This window comes from Monodon monoceros, unplaced genomic scaffold, assembly GCF_005190385.1.
Source record: "Monodon monoceros isolate NGI ecotype Baffin Bay Population unplaced genomic scaffold, NGI_Narwhal_1 Super_Scaffold_7, whole genome shotgun sequence".
Lineage (NCBI taxonomy): Eukaryota > Metazoa > Chordata > Mammalia > Artiodactyla > Monodontidae > Monodon > Monodon monoceros.
This window is the reverse complement of record NW_021703784.1, coordinates 96645618-96659287: the sequence shown is the minus strand read 5'-3', so window position 1 is coordinate 96659287 and position 13670 is coordinate 96645618. Positions and strand designations below refer to the sequence as shown.

General features: G+C 44.4%; 1 protein-coding gene across 1 annotated transcript in view; it reads left to right on the top strand.

Moving 5' to 3' along the window:
• The window catches only part of OSBP (oxysterol binding protein), a 32966-nt gene that overhangs the window by 13438 nt on the left and 5858 nt on the right, over positions 1-13670 (top strand). The window contains exons 4-9 of the mRNA XM_029208514.1: positions 1117-1315; positions 1571-1673; positions 1998-2052; positions 2248-2379; positions 7011-7256; positions 7539-7659. Coding sequence (XP_029064347.1) covers positions 1117-1315; positions 1571-1673; positions 1998-2052; positions 2248-2379; positions 7011-7256; positions 7539-7659 — 856 coding nt within the window. The remainder of the gene's footprint in view (positions 1-1116; positions 1316-1570; positions 1674-1997; positions 2053-2247; positions 2380-7010; positions 7257-7538; positions 7660-13670) is intronic.

Here is a 13670-nt window from a genome sequence, read left to right as displayed (position 1 = left end):
TATTTATTAAGCAAACTGTATCAGGCTCCCACTATGTACAAAGCAGCTCAGTTAGGAGCTGGAGATAAGTATGTGAATAAGCTATAAATGGTGTCTTCAAGTGGCTCATAATCCATCTGGAGAGAAAGTCACGATACTGCTGTGGATGGTGTAAAATAGAAATATGTGCAAAGTGCTGTGGAAAGTAGAGGAGAGACTGGCTACTTATGAGATGGGGGTTGGGGGGGGTGTCACAGAAGAGGTAACACTTGCCATAGATCTTAAAGAATGAAGAGGACTTGGCCAAGCAGAGAAAGGGGATAGGAAGGCATTCTAGGCCAAGCAAATAGCACGTGCTCCGATGGGCAGGCCTGAAAGAAATCTGCATGTCTGAGAAAGGGTGAGCAGTTCAGGGTGGCTCCATGGCAGGGTGCAGGGGTGGGCCCAGCTACCTGGACAGGAGGATACAAGGGCCATTTATGTCCGTGACCAGTAGTTAGGATTTGGTCCTAATGTCGATGGGGAGCCAGTGAAGGGACTAATATGGTCAGGTTTGTGTTTTGTCTCTAGATTCCTTCTTCGATTCATCAGGTAGGCTTCTAATTTTTAAGATCAGTTATTATCTTAGTGACCAAAATAAAAACCAATTAAATTTCCCCATATTTGGTTTAATTCACTGCAGACTCTCTGTTCTCAGTGTCTGAATTCCTCAGTTTTAGGTGACTTGAGTTTAGTTGAGAATGTATTGAAAGCAATACATGCTTATCCCATGCTTTTCCCCACCTTTTAGTCAATAGGTTTCTTCTTTGGAGCAGTTCACATAGCTGCCCTTTGTGATGTTGCACAAATACTTTGTCTAGGTTTGTTGCTCACTTGGCATTTGTTGTTTGGTCCTCATGACCAGGAAAATATGAAAGAACTATGACAACCACATTCAATATTTTTTTCTGGAGTTGACCTTGACTGTGTCATGGAGCTGGCTGTCCCTGATACTGTGGAATAACAGGGAAGGCCTTTCATTGTAATTTGCTAGTTCAGGTTCCCAGAATAAGGTTACTTACTGGGCTTACAGAGGCCTGAGGGGAATCTCTGACTAGCTGAGTTGAGGTGACCTATATCGACTCTTTCTCCATACAGGCCTGCAGAGATTTCCTTGTGTTAGCCCAGACCCACAGTAAAAAGTGGCAGAAGTCCCTGCAGTACGAAAGGGACCAGCGTATCCGCCTGGAAGAGACCCTGGAGCAGCTGGCAAAGCAGCACAATCACCTGGAGAGAGCCTTCCGAGGAGCCACGGTGCTGCCGGCAAATGCTCCTGGCGGCGCTGCTTCTGGCAAAGGTGAGCTGCTGGCTTGGCTCTTGGACGGCCTGTCTGATCCCAGCCACATGCTTTTCTGCAGCTGATAGAGAGAGCTCCAGATTCTCCAGAATCAGCGACTCATGTGAGATGGAATTCGAGCCCTTTATTCTTCTGACTTCCCCATTGCTTTCTACCATTTGTTACTAGGTTTGTGGTTAATATTTGAAAGCTCCAGCTGTGCCAGGTTTTGATAAATGCAGCCCAAGGAAACAAATGCGGCTTTCCTCCTTGTAGGTCAGTGCTGCTCTGGCAAAGGAGACGTGAGTGATGAGGATGACGAGAATGAGTTCTTTGATGCTCCTGAGATCATCACCATGCCTGAAAATTTGGGCCACAAGTAAGTCATTCTTGATTCCCACCCCGCGCAAAATGAGCATATCTGGCCATGGAAAGGTTAGAAATGTTTCAGTGGAAGTGTCATAGTTGTTTACTAAGATATGGACTCTTTTCCTTACGTAAGTGGAAGACTGTCAGCTTTTTCACATGAACAAGTTCTCCAGAGATGTCTGTTCATACGTACTGCTTTCTAAGTGTCGTCGTTTGATCACTCATCAATAAGTTTGTGCCGTGTCCTTAGCATTCTGCTTTGTAAAGACGTGGTGAGGACCAAACTCTAGTTCTGATCTTTATGGTAATTCTCATACGCTTCCCATCTGTGTAGACGTACTGGCAGCAACATCAGTGGAGCCAGCAGTGACATCAGCCTTGATGAACAGGTAACTCTTATTTGGGAATTACCAAGACTGGGAGACTTAGGTGTCATTCCCAAGGATTTGCTTATAAAGTACTAAGAGAAACAGAAAGTACTGGTTTTTTTGTTTTTTGTTTTTTAGCATGGGGGAAGGGAAGCTTATAAATACTGGGTTTTCTGTTCTTTGTGAGTGATTGAATGGCCTTGTTTTTGCGCTTAGTACAAGCATCAGCTGGAAGAGACCAAGAAGGAAAAGAGAACGAGGATACCATACAAGCCAAACTATAGCCTCAATTTGTGGAGCATCATGAAGAACTGCATCGGAAAAGAACTCTCCAAGATCCCCATGCCGGTGAGGGTCTTGCACAGCCAGGCTCTGCCCGGAAGGCCTCGCAGGCCCCGGCCAGAGGAGTGCGGCCGGGACAGCCTCCACCCACTCCTGTGGCAGTTTGTGGCATGGTCCTTGTTACCCTTACAGTCATAAACGATCCCTTAAAACTAGCGGCTTTAATTTTCGCTAGGGATCTGGTATGTTTCCAGATCACCTAGAGTCAGATGCATTTGTTCAGTAACAGTTACTTTTGAGCAAATTCCTATGCCAGATGTGCTGAGGACCTGCAAAGATAAAATTCAGCATCGTTTCTGTTTTCAAGAAGCATGTAGTTCGAGAGACAGACATGAAAACAGGTAGAAAACATTCATTTCTATGATGGGAAGCACTGTGCATACAAAGGTTTGGGGAGACCAAAGCAAAACCAATTCATTCCAACCAGGAAGCTGTGGACCATCTCCCTGGTGAAGGAGGTGTTTGGACTGACCTCCCTGCCTCCTGTCATGCCCTCCTCCAATCTGTCCACACTGTTTTCAAAAGGGATCTTTTCAATATTGCAAATGTAATCATGTCATTCCTTAGCTTAAAGTCCTTTACTAGCTCCTACTGCTTTGAGAGTAGTCCCGATCCCTTAGTGGGCTTGATACTTCCTCACCAAGGACAAGGCTCCGCCCATACATGTGCCCGTGTTCTGGTCTTTGGGAGTTACCTTCAGGGACTCACCGGCATCTTTTTTCTTCTCCCCTCAGGGCATTTGCACACACTGCTCTTTCTGCCCAAACTTTCGTCAGCTTCCCACCCACCTATGCCACTTTTCTTTTGTCCTGGCTGAGACCCTTTTTTTCAGGATTCGACTGTGGTGTCGTCTCTTTCAGCAGACCTTCACCCGTGCATCTGGTCAGGGTGAGCCGTCTCTTCCCTGTGTTCCAACAAGTGCCACTGTTTATTTCTGGACAGTGGGTTTAACTTGCTGGTTCACTCCCCAAGAGTTTAATGACTGCCTAGCTGCCTGGGGTTGTATCAGTGTATCAGGTATAGGTTCAGTTTAAAGAATCCAAAATATGTTGGTTTAGACCAGGGGGCAGCAAACTGTGGCCCTGGGGCCACATCTGGCTGCCATCTGTATAGCCTACAAGCTAAGCATAGTTTTTATGTTTTTAAATGGTTGAAAAATATCAAAAGGAGGATAATATTTTGTGATGTGAAAATTATATACAATTTAGATGTCAGTGTCCGTGAAGTTTATTGGAACACAGTAAATGCTCATTCATTTACAGATTGTCTGTGGCTGCTTTCATCCTAGAACAGCAGTGTTGAGTAGGTGTGACAGAGGCCGTATGGCCCTTGAAGCCTAAATATTTACTATATAACCTTTCACAGAAAAAGCTGGCCAACAAATATTAGCTTAACTCATTATCACGTTAAAGTCCAGAAGTAGGTGGTCCAGGGCTGGTACGATGCTCCACACTGTCATGACCAGGCTCCTTTCTGTCCTGTTGTTCTGCTGCCTGTGGCCTCAATTCCCAGGTGTTAAGTGGCTGCTCCAACTCGGGCCGTCAGGATCGCATTCCAGTCAGCAGGAAGAGGGAAAGAGGAGAAGGGCATGTCCTGCCTTTTAAGGGTGCTTCCTGGAAATATCATGAACCCTTTTGCCTTCAATCTCTTTGGCCAGAACTTAGTTATATGGCCTCAGCTGGCTGGAGAGGAGACTAGAAATGAAGACTTCTGTTCTTGGTGGCATGACCTAGTTAAAAATTGGGGATTCAACTACTTGTAGAAGAAGGGAAGAATGGAGAGTGGGGAATGGCTGCAGGCTCTGCCCATAGCCGGTTGCACGGCATACAGACAGCATTCTCCTAGCCTCTTGGGGCTGATGGACCAGTGAGTGGTTTCTTTCTCTCCATAGACTGTTCTTCACGGGCAGAGACTGGTCTTTATATCCTTGATGCTTAGCCAGTGCCTGGCACATATATATCATTCAGCAAATGTTAAAGTAATTAGTTAACTGAGTCTTGGAAAAAAAATAGATTTGTATGTAAGTGCATAGGATTTCTGTTAGAAAAATGTTGACCTCCAGACAGGAAATGGCCATGAGTAAGCACACTGGAGAAGCATAAAATAAGTGGTTGACTAGGGGCCTGAAAAGAAGCCCCGCTTCTTTGCCTAGTGCCTTGAAGGAAGTGGTGGAGAGGTAGGCTGGAAAGGCAAGTCATTGCAGCCTCAGAAATGCAGTTCCTGCTTAGAGATAGGTTCTGAGTCCAGGTGACCTCTCTGTCCTACTTTACCATTATTTCCTTGTTGACATCGTTACAAGGAATGTGCAGTCCGGTACCTGTTGGCCTGTGGATCTGGTCCTCACCCCTGCGCTGCTCTGTGCTGTGTCACAGGAAAGCTGATCCCTCCAGGCTGTGTTTCTCAGGCTTCCATGCCTGCTGACTCTGGCTGGGCTCCACCAGTGCAAGGCACCAGAAGGAGTTTGGAGCGGGAGGATGGGAGAAGTCCCAGGGCACTCCCCGCCCTGGCTACATTCTCTTGGGCAATGCTCTGGCAGCAGCTGTGTGGCTCTAGTTTCCACTGGACAGGCCCCCCTGAGGCTTTAGCTTCTGCGCACGCCTCTGGCCTCTGCGCTGCGGTAATACCACCGCTGCTCTTTGTTCCTCCTGCCTGTCAGCAGTTACGGCTTCCTGCCGCTGCTAATCTCCAGGCTGTCATGTTATGCTGCGCAGCTCTCCATCAGCCATATAACTAACACCCTGCTTCTTTCCACTGTAAATTCTCAGATTTGTTTGTTTCCCTGTTAGCCCTCTGAGGGATAAAATGACCAGTATAAAAAGCTTGGCCCTTTCAGAGAAACTGTGGTTCCTGGAACAGCTGTTGGGGGGCAGGGCTGTGTGTGTGTGATAAGCGGTGATGGGCTAAGTAAGGATATACTGATTCTAGGCCCAGGTGGTGCTCATCTGTCCTGTAGCCACCAGCGGAGCACATCACCTGTCTCATTTTCCTCGAAATGTATGGAAATGTTACTGCATGTTGCCTGCAGTTCTGCCACGGAGAGATTTTGTTGGCATAGTTAATAAGTACCGTCTTTTAAAAAGACACTTGAGGATTTGAGTTCTGTCCAGCCGTTTCCCCTCGGTGTGCATTTTTCTTATCATAGTGCTTTTCTCTGTGCGGACAGCATGGCTTTGGAGTGTGGTACAGTGTTTTTAGCTGAGGCAGGGTAGATCCTACTTCCCCCTTGGGAAATTTTCACAGAGAAATGCTTAGTATATTTCTCAGAAAAAGCAGGCTCTAGTATTTTTTTTTAATGTATAAATGCATAGAAACAAATATGAAACTATTAATAGTGGTTATCTTTGGGTGATGGTATTTCAAATAGATGTTTTCCTTTATACTTTGTTTCCAAAGTTTGTTATAGTGGAAATTACAAGATGTTTCATAATTGGGAGGGCAGTAAGCATTAAGGTAGTATGTGACTCCGAGATTGGGGGGTAGAAGGTTGGATAAAAATGCAGAAAAATAAAAAGAGGTAGGACTGTAGGAAATAAAAGTGTTGTTTTTGTTTGTTTTATTAACTGAAATTTTGCTTTAGGTCAGCTCCATTCAATACAAAGGCCATTTTTTTCTTCCTTCCTCTCTTCTTTGGACTCAACTCGGGCTAGTGATATTCAGGCTTATTTAGCTGTATTGCTGGTTAAATAAGCTTTATGGACTAGCCTGGGAACCCAACCTCTTTTTATAGTAAGTTTTTAAAGTAGTAAAGTCATCATAAATTCCAGACAGTCAACTTAGAAGCTCATTCTTTGGGGGATGAGGGGACAATGTCTCTTTTGTTCACTTCTCTATACCCGCTGAGTTGTATAGGGTCTGGCACACACGAGGGCTCAATAAATATCTGTGGCACGAATGGACATCTTCTGCCCGACAGAGGTACGCAGACACACACTTGCTTCATCCTGTGGCTGAGTGCCCTAAGTTGGCTCCAAAACTTGAAAGGTAGAAGCACTCAGAGCCCTCTCTTAGCCCCCATCATGAATACTCCAGCTGCAGAAACACAACTGTCCAGCCTCAGAGAAGAAAGCAGAGTCCTTGCCTGATGCAGAACTGAACTGACACTCAGCAGTGGTCTAGCCTGCGAGCGGAAGCTAACTAATGTTTTTTCCACTAGTCAGGACACGACTGCACTTAGAATTTACTACCCTTTCTTCCCTCCCTCAAAAATGTTAAATACCTAACTTCTTCTCTGCGTATACTTGTGCTGAAGTCCATTTCCCCTTGTATTCATTCATTCAGTACCTATGTGATGACAGTTTCTCATGGGCCAGGCATCAGTGGCTCTTGGATATGCAGTGGTAAGCAGAAGAGGCATGGTTCCCATCTCGGAGTGCTTCCAGTTAGTGAAATAAATGAAAATGGAATTTCCACCACTCATTGACATGAACAGTTGGCCGAGGAGAATGGGCTGCTTTCAGGCTAGATCTTGGAGTTGCTCTACTGAGCAAAGGCCTCTTCTTTTCCCCGTGATTTGTTTTATCATCTTGACATCTTGATATGTGTCTCCCTCCGACTGCAAAAAGAAAAAAAAAGAAAGAAAGAAATTGTCTCATTTGGATGTGCGGACAAAGTTTTTATATCTGCTCTTTTCCTGACAGGTAAACTTTAATGAGCCCTTATCCATGCTTCAGCGCCTTACTGAAGATCTGGAATACCACGAGCTGTTAGACCGAGCTGCAAAGTGTGAGAACTCTCTAGAACAGCTCTGTTATGTTGCAGCTTTCACCGTGTCCTCCTACTCCACTACTGTCTTCCGTACCAGCAAGCCGTTCAACCCACTCCTTGGGGAGACCTTTGAGCTAGACCGATTAGAGGAGAATGGGTACCGATCCCTCTGTGAGCAGGTAAAGGAGCCTCAGGACTGTGACACGTTTCCTTTTTGAAGAAAGGGATGATTTCTTTGGTTGATACCCCTGGGTGTTAACGTTTGCAGAAATTCCAGACCCCGTCATCCCCAACTGCCTTCTTTTCCTTCAGGACTTCCAACACTGGAGGCCCTGGTATTCATCTACTGCTATGGGTGTAAAAATGTCAAGTGTGAATTTGGGGTGTTTATCACCAGTTAATAGGCAGTATCTTTTTTTTCTCCTTTCTTCCTTTTAATTTGAACCACTGATTTCTTCAAGGTGAGTCATCATCCCCCTGCGGCTGCACACCACGCTGAGTCCAAAAATGGCTGGACGTTGCGTCAGGAAATCAAAATCACCAGCAAGTTTCGAGGCAAATACCTCTCCATTATGCCGCTTGGTAAGGCCACCATCTTTGTAAGAATTTGTGCTCCAGGAAGGAAAGCTTTTCTGGCAGGATGGAGGCGGTTAACTGGTTCAGTAGCCAGGAACCTGGAGGTCTGATTCAGGCACTGAACCTTACGAGCTAGCTTTGTGCAGGTCATTTAACTTCTCAGCTGCTGGGTGGGGGGGCGGTGTGTGTGAGACTCTTTAAGGACCCATCCGGTCATAAGTTCTTTGTCTTCTTAGCTATATTTAATGCATCTTTAAGTACTATTTTAGAATACACATTTTAGCATGCATTTAAAAAATTCTTTTAGGTGGTGGTGTTTACCCCAATTCCCTAGCAATCAGCTTCTCTCTATAGATCAGAACTCCTGTGACTGCAAAAGGTTAGGGTTCCTGGGTAGCCCCTCCTCCTCCTCCTCTCCTTTCTCCCCTCTCTCTTCCTCCACCGGAGGGGTTAGGTGTCATTTATGTAACAGCTGAACTCCAGGTAAAATGAAACTTTATTTTAAAAGGTCTTATTGGATTACAAGTTAATTTTGCACCAAGATCAGAAAGGTCAGGCCTGGGAGTAGGAATCCTAGTGTGCAGTGTGTGTGTGTCCGTACTTTAGGGGAAGTGAGATTATTCAGAAAGGGCAGTAGATTCTTGATGCTCTTTTGAACTAGAGCCAGCCACATTTGGCCACGTGTGTACTGAAGAGTGAACGTTGGTCTGCAGAAAAAGAAACACAAAGCAGGTAGAGAGAAAGCAAGTGGCTCCCTAGAGCCAGCGCTGGTAGTAACTCCTGAGCTCTCCATGGCGTTCCATGTCCTGGTTCTAGTCTTTCATGTGGCAGAGCTGCAGTGCTGGGTTATCGCAGTACAGTCCTCTGCTTTAGTAAATCCCCCTTTCTCTCAGAAACAATGTAGCAGGTACAGTGCAAACTAGAAATTAGCCAGAAAAAAATCCGGGGATGTTCGTAACATATTAAAAGACAAGAAACTGAAATGTTAACTCTGTTGCCTCATGGTTAATATGCAAGATGAAAAGGAGACTAAGTGATTTTGGTCTTGATCTTTACTGAGAACCTTTGAAAAGGTTCTAATTGCTTAACTGTCTTTGAAGCTGATAGCTTCCGAAGTGTGTTAGGTTAAGAGTAGTAAACACCTGAGATGTTCACACCTAATCTGCAGAACTAGGGTGTCAGTGGTCATATTGCAGTATAACTTTCATCCATGCAGGAGGGTTTCAGAGGCCCCCTGAGGATTGCCAAAGGGATGGGTTATATGTATTTAATTCTGAGGAAGTTTATATACATTTTAAAAACGGCAGTAAACCTAAATTACCAGCGATGTGCTGTGCATTTTCTCTGTAATTTGACTAATCTAGAATTCTTTGAGGGGTAAATAACTATAGGAACATGATATAAGTGGTAGATCTAATTTTTTAGAGTTAAAAAAATCTTTGATAGGATTTCATTCCTTTGGTTGTTAAGGGTTCATCAGGATATATTATCTTAAGTCACCCCATCTATTAGATACTGAGTATACCTACCACGTACTAGGTGTGGTTCTAAGGTGCTCGGGAAATGCAAGTGAACCAAACAAAGATCCCAGCCTTTGTAGGGAGATTGAACAAGAATTGACGTAGCGGGACTTCCCAGGTGGTGCAGTGGTTAAGAAATCCGCCTGCTAATGCAGGGGACACGGGTTCGATCCATTTTCAGTGGCGGTCAACTCCCAGAGGGTAAATCACTAAGCCAAGAGGCGCCATTGGAGAAAGACAGCTGGACAGGGGCGTGAGTGAGCAGGGAGATGGATGGCTTCTTGCGGTGGTGGAAGGTGGTCTGAGTCTTCCAGTAAAGTTGACTGAAAAGGTTAGAATTCTTGCAGTCTGGAAAAAAGAATGCTTCTAGGAAATACAATTGAAGTTTGCAAAATTATGAAGACTGCGGTAGAGGGTAAATATGAGTTTGCTCATCCACTCGTTTTGGAATTGGGTGGTAGCTTCAAGTTTAAAGAGATACATTTAAATAGAGGATTGGAGTTCTCTAACCCAAGAAGAATCACAATTTGATATGATGAATGAAACAGCCACTCAGCCTGTTGATCTCTGTGTCAATGACACTGCTGGGCTCCATGCACCTTGAATTTGCCCCAGCAGCACTTTAGTCAGAAAGTCCTCCTTATATATTTTATCCATTTTTCCAATTTCTACTTTTTGATTAGAGTGATTAATCCATTTATATTTATTATAATTACTGATTAGTTAGGATTTACATCTGCCATTTTGGTATTTTGTTTCTGTACATCTTATGTCCTTTTTGTTCCTCCTCTACTCTGCCGTTCGTTCCTTCTTTTGTGTTAAATAGATATTTTTCTAGTCTACCATTTTAATTCCCTTGTTATTTCTTTTACGGTATTTTTTAAAGGTATTTTTATGGTTATCCTGGGTATTAAAATTAACACCTTCTAATAATCTAGTTCAGATTAATACCAGCTGAATTTCAACAGGATATAAAGACTTTGCACTTACATGGATCTATTACCTTTTCCCTCCCTTGTGCTTTTATTTTCAGGCAAACTATTTTTCTACATTATAATTCCATCAACATTGTTTTATAACTGTTGCTTTATGTAGTTGTCTTTTACGTCATATCGGAGAAAAAAGTTATAAGCAGAAAATAGATGTATGCTGGTGTCTTTTATGTAGTTTAATTGCTGTTACCTTTACTGGTCTCTTAATTTCTTAAGGTAGATTTAAGTTACTGCCTAGTATCCTTTCATTTCAGCCTGAAGGACTTCCTTTAGCATTTCTTGAAGAGCAGATCTGCTAGCCAGGAATTCTTTCGGTTTTTGTTTTTCTGGGAATGTCTTAGTTCTCCTTGTTTATGAAGGATAATTTTGCTGGACATAGAACTCTGGGTTTGATGGTCTTTTTCTTTCAGCATTTTGAATGCGTCATCCAACTGCCTTCTGGCCTTCGTGGTTTCTGAGGATCACTTGTGTGTGACGCATCACTTCTCTCTCACTGCTTTCCGGATCCTCTGTTTGTGTCTTTCTAGTTTGATTAAGGTCGGTTTCAGTGTGGTGCTCTTTGAGTTGATCCACTTGGCATTCACTGGACTGTAAGTGGAGATTAGTGCTTTTCGTCAAATCTGGGGAATTTGGGGCCGTTATTTCTTCAGGTGCTCCAACTGTTATCACCACCTGTGGCAGCTGTTGTGTTAAATAATTGCCACGGATTGTTTTGATAATTGCCCCAGGGGGTGCGGAATCAGATCAAATAAAGATAAGCCCAGTGAGTGGGAGTTTACTGGGAGCCACCAGATAGGTCAGCTAATGACAGTACTTTGGAGCTGGGCTTTGGGAGCTTCACGCTGTTCTACTCCCTCCAGTGTTTGCTAGACTGCTTGCTGGTTTTCACGGCTACCATGACTGTGAGGCTACCAGTTTTCAAGGCTACTGCTGAGCTGGGGAGAGAAGGATAGGAACGGGGCAAGTTAAAATGCCACAAAGCTCATTTTGCTTACTGAGAGTCAGCCATTTTTCTTGAGTAAATGTTTCTTGGAGTATTGTAAGCCTTTGGTTAATTTCCAGAGTTATGAAAAAGTTGATTCTGATCACTTTTGTTAGTGTGTTCTTGTTGATTTTACTGGGGAGCTGCTACATGGAAGTTCTTACTCTACCATTCTCTAAGTGGCTGTCTTCCCCTTTATACATTTTAAATGGCTCAGTTTTGGGATCTTTAACTAATTGTCAAGTTTTCAACACACAAATAATATATAAACGAAGGTAGTCATAGGGTGTTCTTTATTTTTCCACTATCCCAGTGAACTGGAAGGGACACTGCAGAACAACAGGTACATCATCAGGTTGGGATATAGGGTTATGGTATTGGACTGTACACATGTTCTGCTCTTATTTTGAACTTCAGCTCTAGCTGTCACTAGCTCTGTGACCTTGGGAAAATTATTTGACCTCTCTAAGCTCAGAGTCTTCATTTGGTAAAATGAGGATGTGGTAGGTTGAATAATGCCCCTCTGCCCCCAAATATATCCACATCCTAATCTCTGGAACCTATGAATTTATCACTTTACACAGTGAAAGGAACTTTGGACATGTGGTTAAGGATCTGGAGATGGGGAGATAATCCTGGATTATTTTATGGGCCTAATGTAATCAACAAGGGTATTTATAAGAGGGAGGCCAGAGGTTCAGAGTCAGTGACAACAGAAGCAAGAGGTTTGAGTGATGCTAGGAAGGGTCCACAAACCAAAGAATGCAGGTGGCTTGTAGTAACTGGAAAAAGCAAGAAAATGGATTTTCCCCTTGAGCCTTCAGAAGGAACACACACCTGCTGACACCTTGATTTTAGACTTCTGACTTCTAGAACTGTAAGAGAGTAAGTTGTGTTATTTTTAAAAATTTATTTATTATTTGTTTGTTTTGGGCTGCATTGGGTCCTCATTGCTGCGTGCAGGCTTTCTGTAGTTGCGGCGAGCGGGGGCTACTCGTCATTGCAGTGCGAGGGCTTCTCATTGCGGTGGCTTCTCTTGCTGGGGAGCACGGGCTCTAGGCACACAGGGTTCAGTACTTGTGGCACGTGGGCTCAGTAGTTGTGGCTCGCGGGCTCTAGAGCGCAGGCTCAGTAGTTGTGGCGCACGGCCTTAGTTCCTCCACGGCATGTGGGATCTTCCTGGGCCAGGGCTCGAACCCGTGTCCCCTGCATTGGCAGGCGGATTCTTAACCACTGCGCCACCAGGGAAGTCCCAAGTTGTGTTATTTTAAGCCACAAAGTTTGTCATAGCTGGTATCAGCAGCAGTAGGATACAAATGTAGCCTGCAGCTAAGGTATCAACCACTATGTGCTGGTAACTATTTCTAGTTGGGTACATAATGGTGAACAAAAGCTCCTTTGCCCTCATTTAGCTTGCATTCTTAAGTAGACACAAAAGTAAGTAAAACAAGTACTTTGATTTTATATAGTGGTGGTTCAGTGAAGAAAATAGAGTAAGCAGAGATGGGGTTAATGATGGAGGAAGGAGAGTGTTGTGTGTTCCCTTGTAGCAGAGTCAGGAACTTCTTTGAAAAGGTTACATTTGAGCAGAGACGTGAGAACAAAAAGAAACAAAACCAAAAGATGACTGGCAGAGAGAACCCCAAAGATAAGGGCCCTGGGGATGGAGCAAGCATAGCACGCATGAGAAACAGCAAGGCCACAGCAGCTGGTTCAGAGTGAGGAGGGGGACGCGGTGGATGAGACCAGAGGGTAGGCGGGAGCCTGCTCTTGTAGCGTCTTGTACACCGTGGAAGGAGTTGAGTTTTATTCTAACTACAGTGGGGAGTAATGGAGAGATTTTACGGTGTGGAAAGTTGATATGACATGTTTTAAACAGATCATTTTGACTAGAGACTTGAAGGGGGGCCAGAGTGGAAGCCGGGAGGCCGAAAAGAGGTTTGGGCAAGAGCTGCTGGTGGCTTAGACTGCAGTGGTGAAGAACAAGCGATTTAGGCCATAGTTAGGCAGAGCAGATGTTTTTGAAGATGGCTGTGAAGCGTAAATGAGTGAGGAGAGCCTAGCACAGTGTCCGGTACACAGCAGGTGTCCTCAGCGGGGTTGCCATTGCTCCTGTCAGTGTCGTTGTCACCAGTGTTGTCCTCGTCAGCATGACCGCTGCTGCGGCCACCAGGACTACTTTAACCTTTTTGTACAAGAAGGACACGCCTCAGCCACGTTTAGTGTTCGTTTCGTTAGTGGTTACAGAGGGAGCGTAGAGTTATACCGTTACTGGAATTAACTGTATTATTTAATGTGTATATCTTCTGAAATTTTTGGATTATTTTGAATCTCCACTCACCTCTGTTGAAGCCACTGATTTTGGCTTGGTATTCATTTGAGATTATAGGAACAGGAGAAGACCTTACGTACTGAGTGCTATAAAGGGTACAAATCAGGACCAGCCCCATGGAGAGACACATAGCAGGGGGTGTGGGAGGATCCTGGACATGAGTTTCCATGCCCTCTCGTCATGAAATCAGG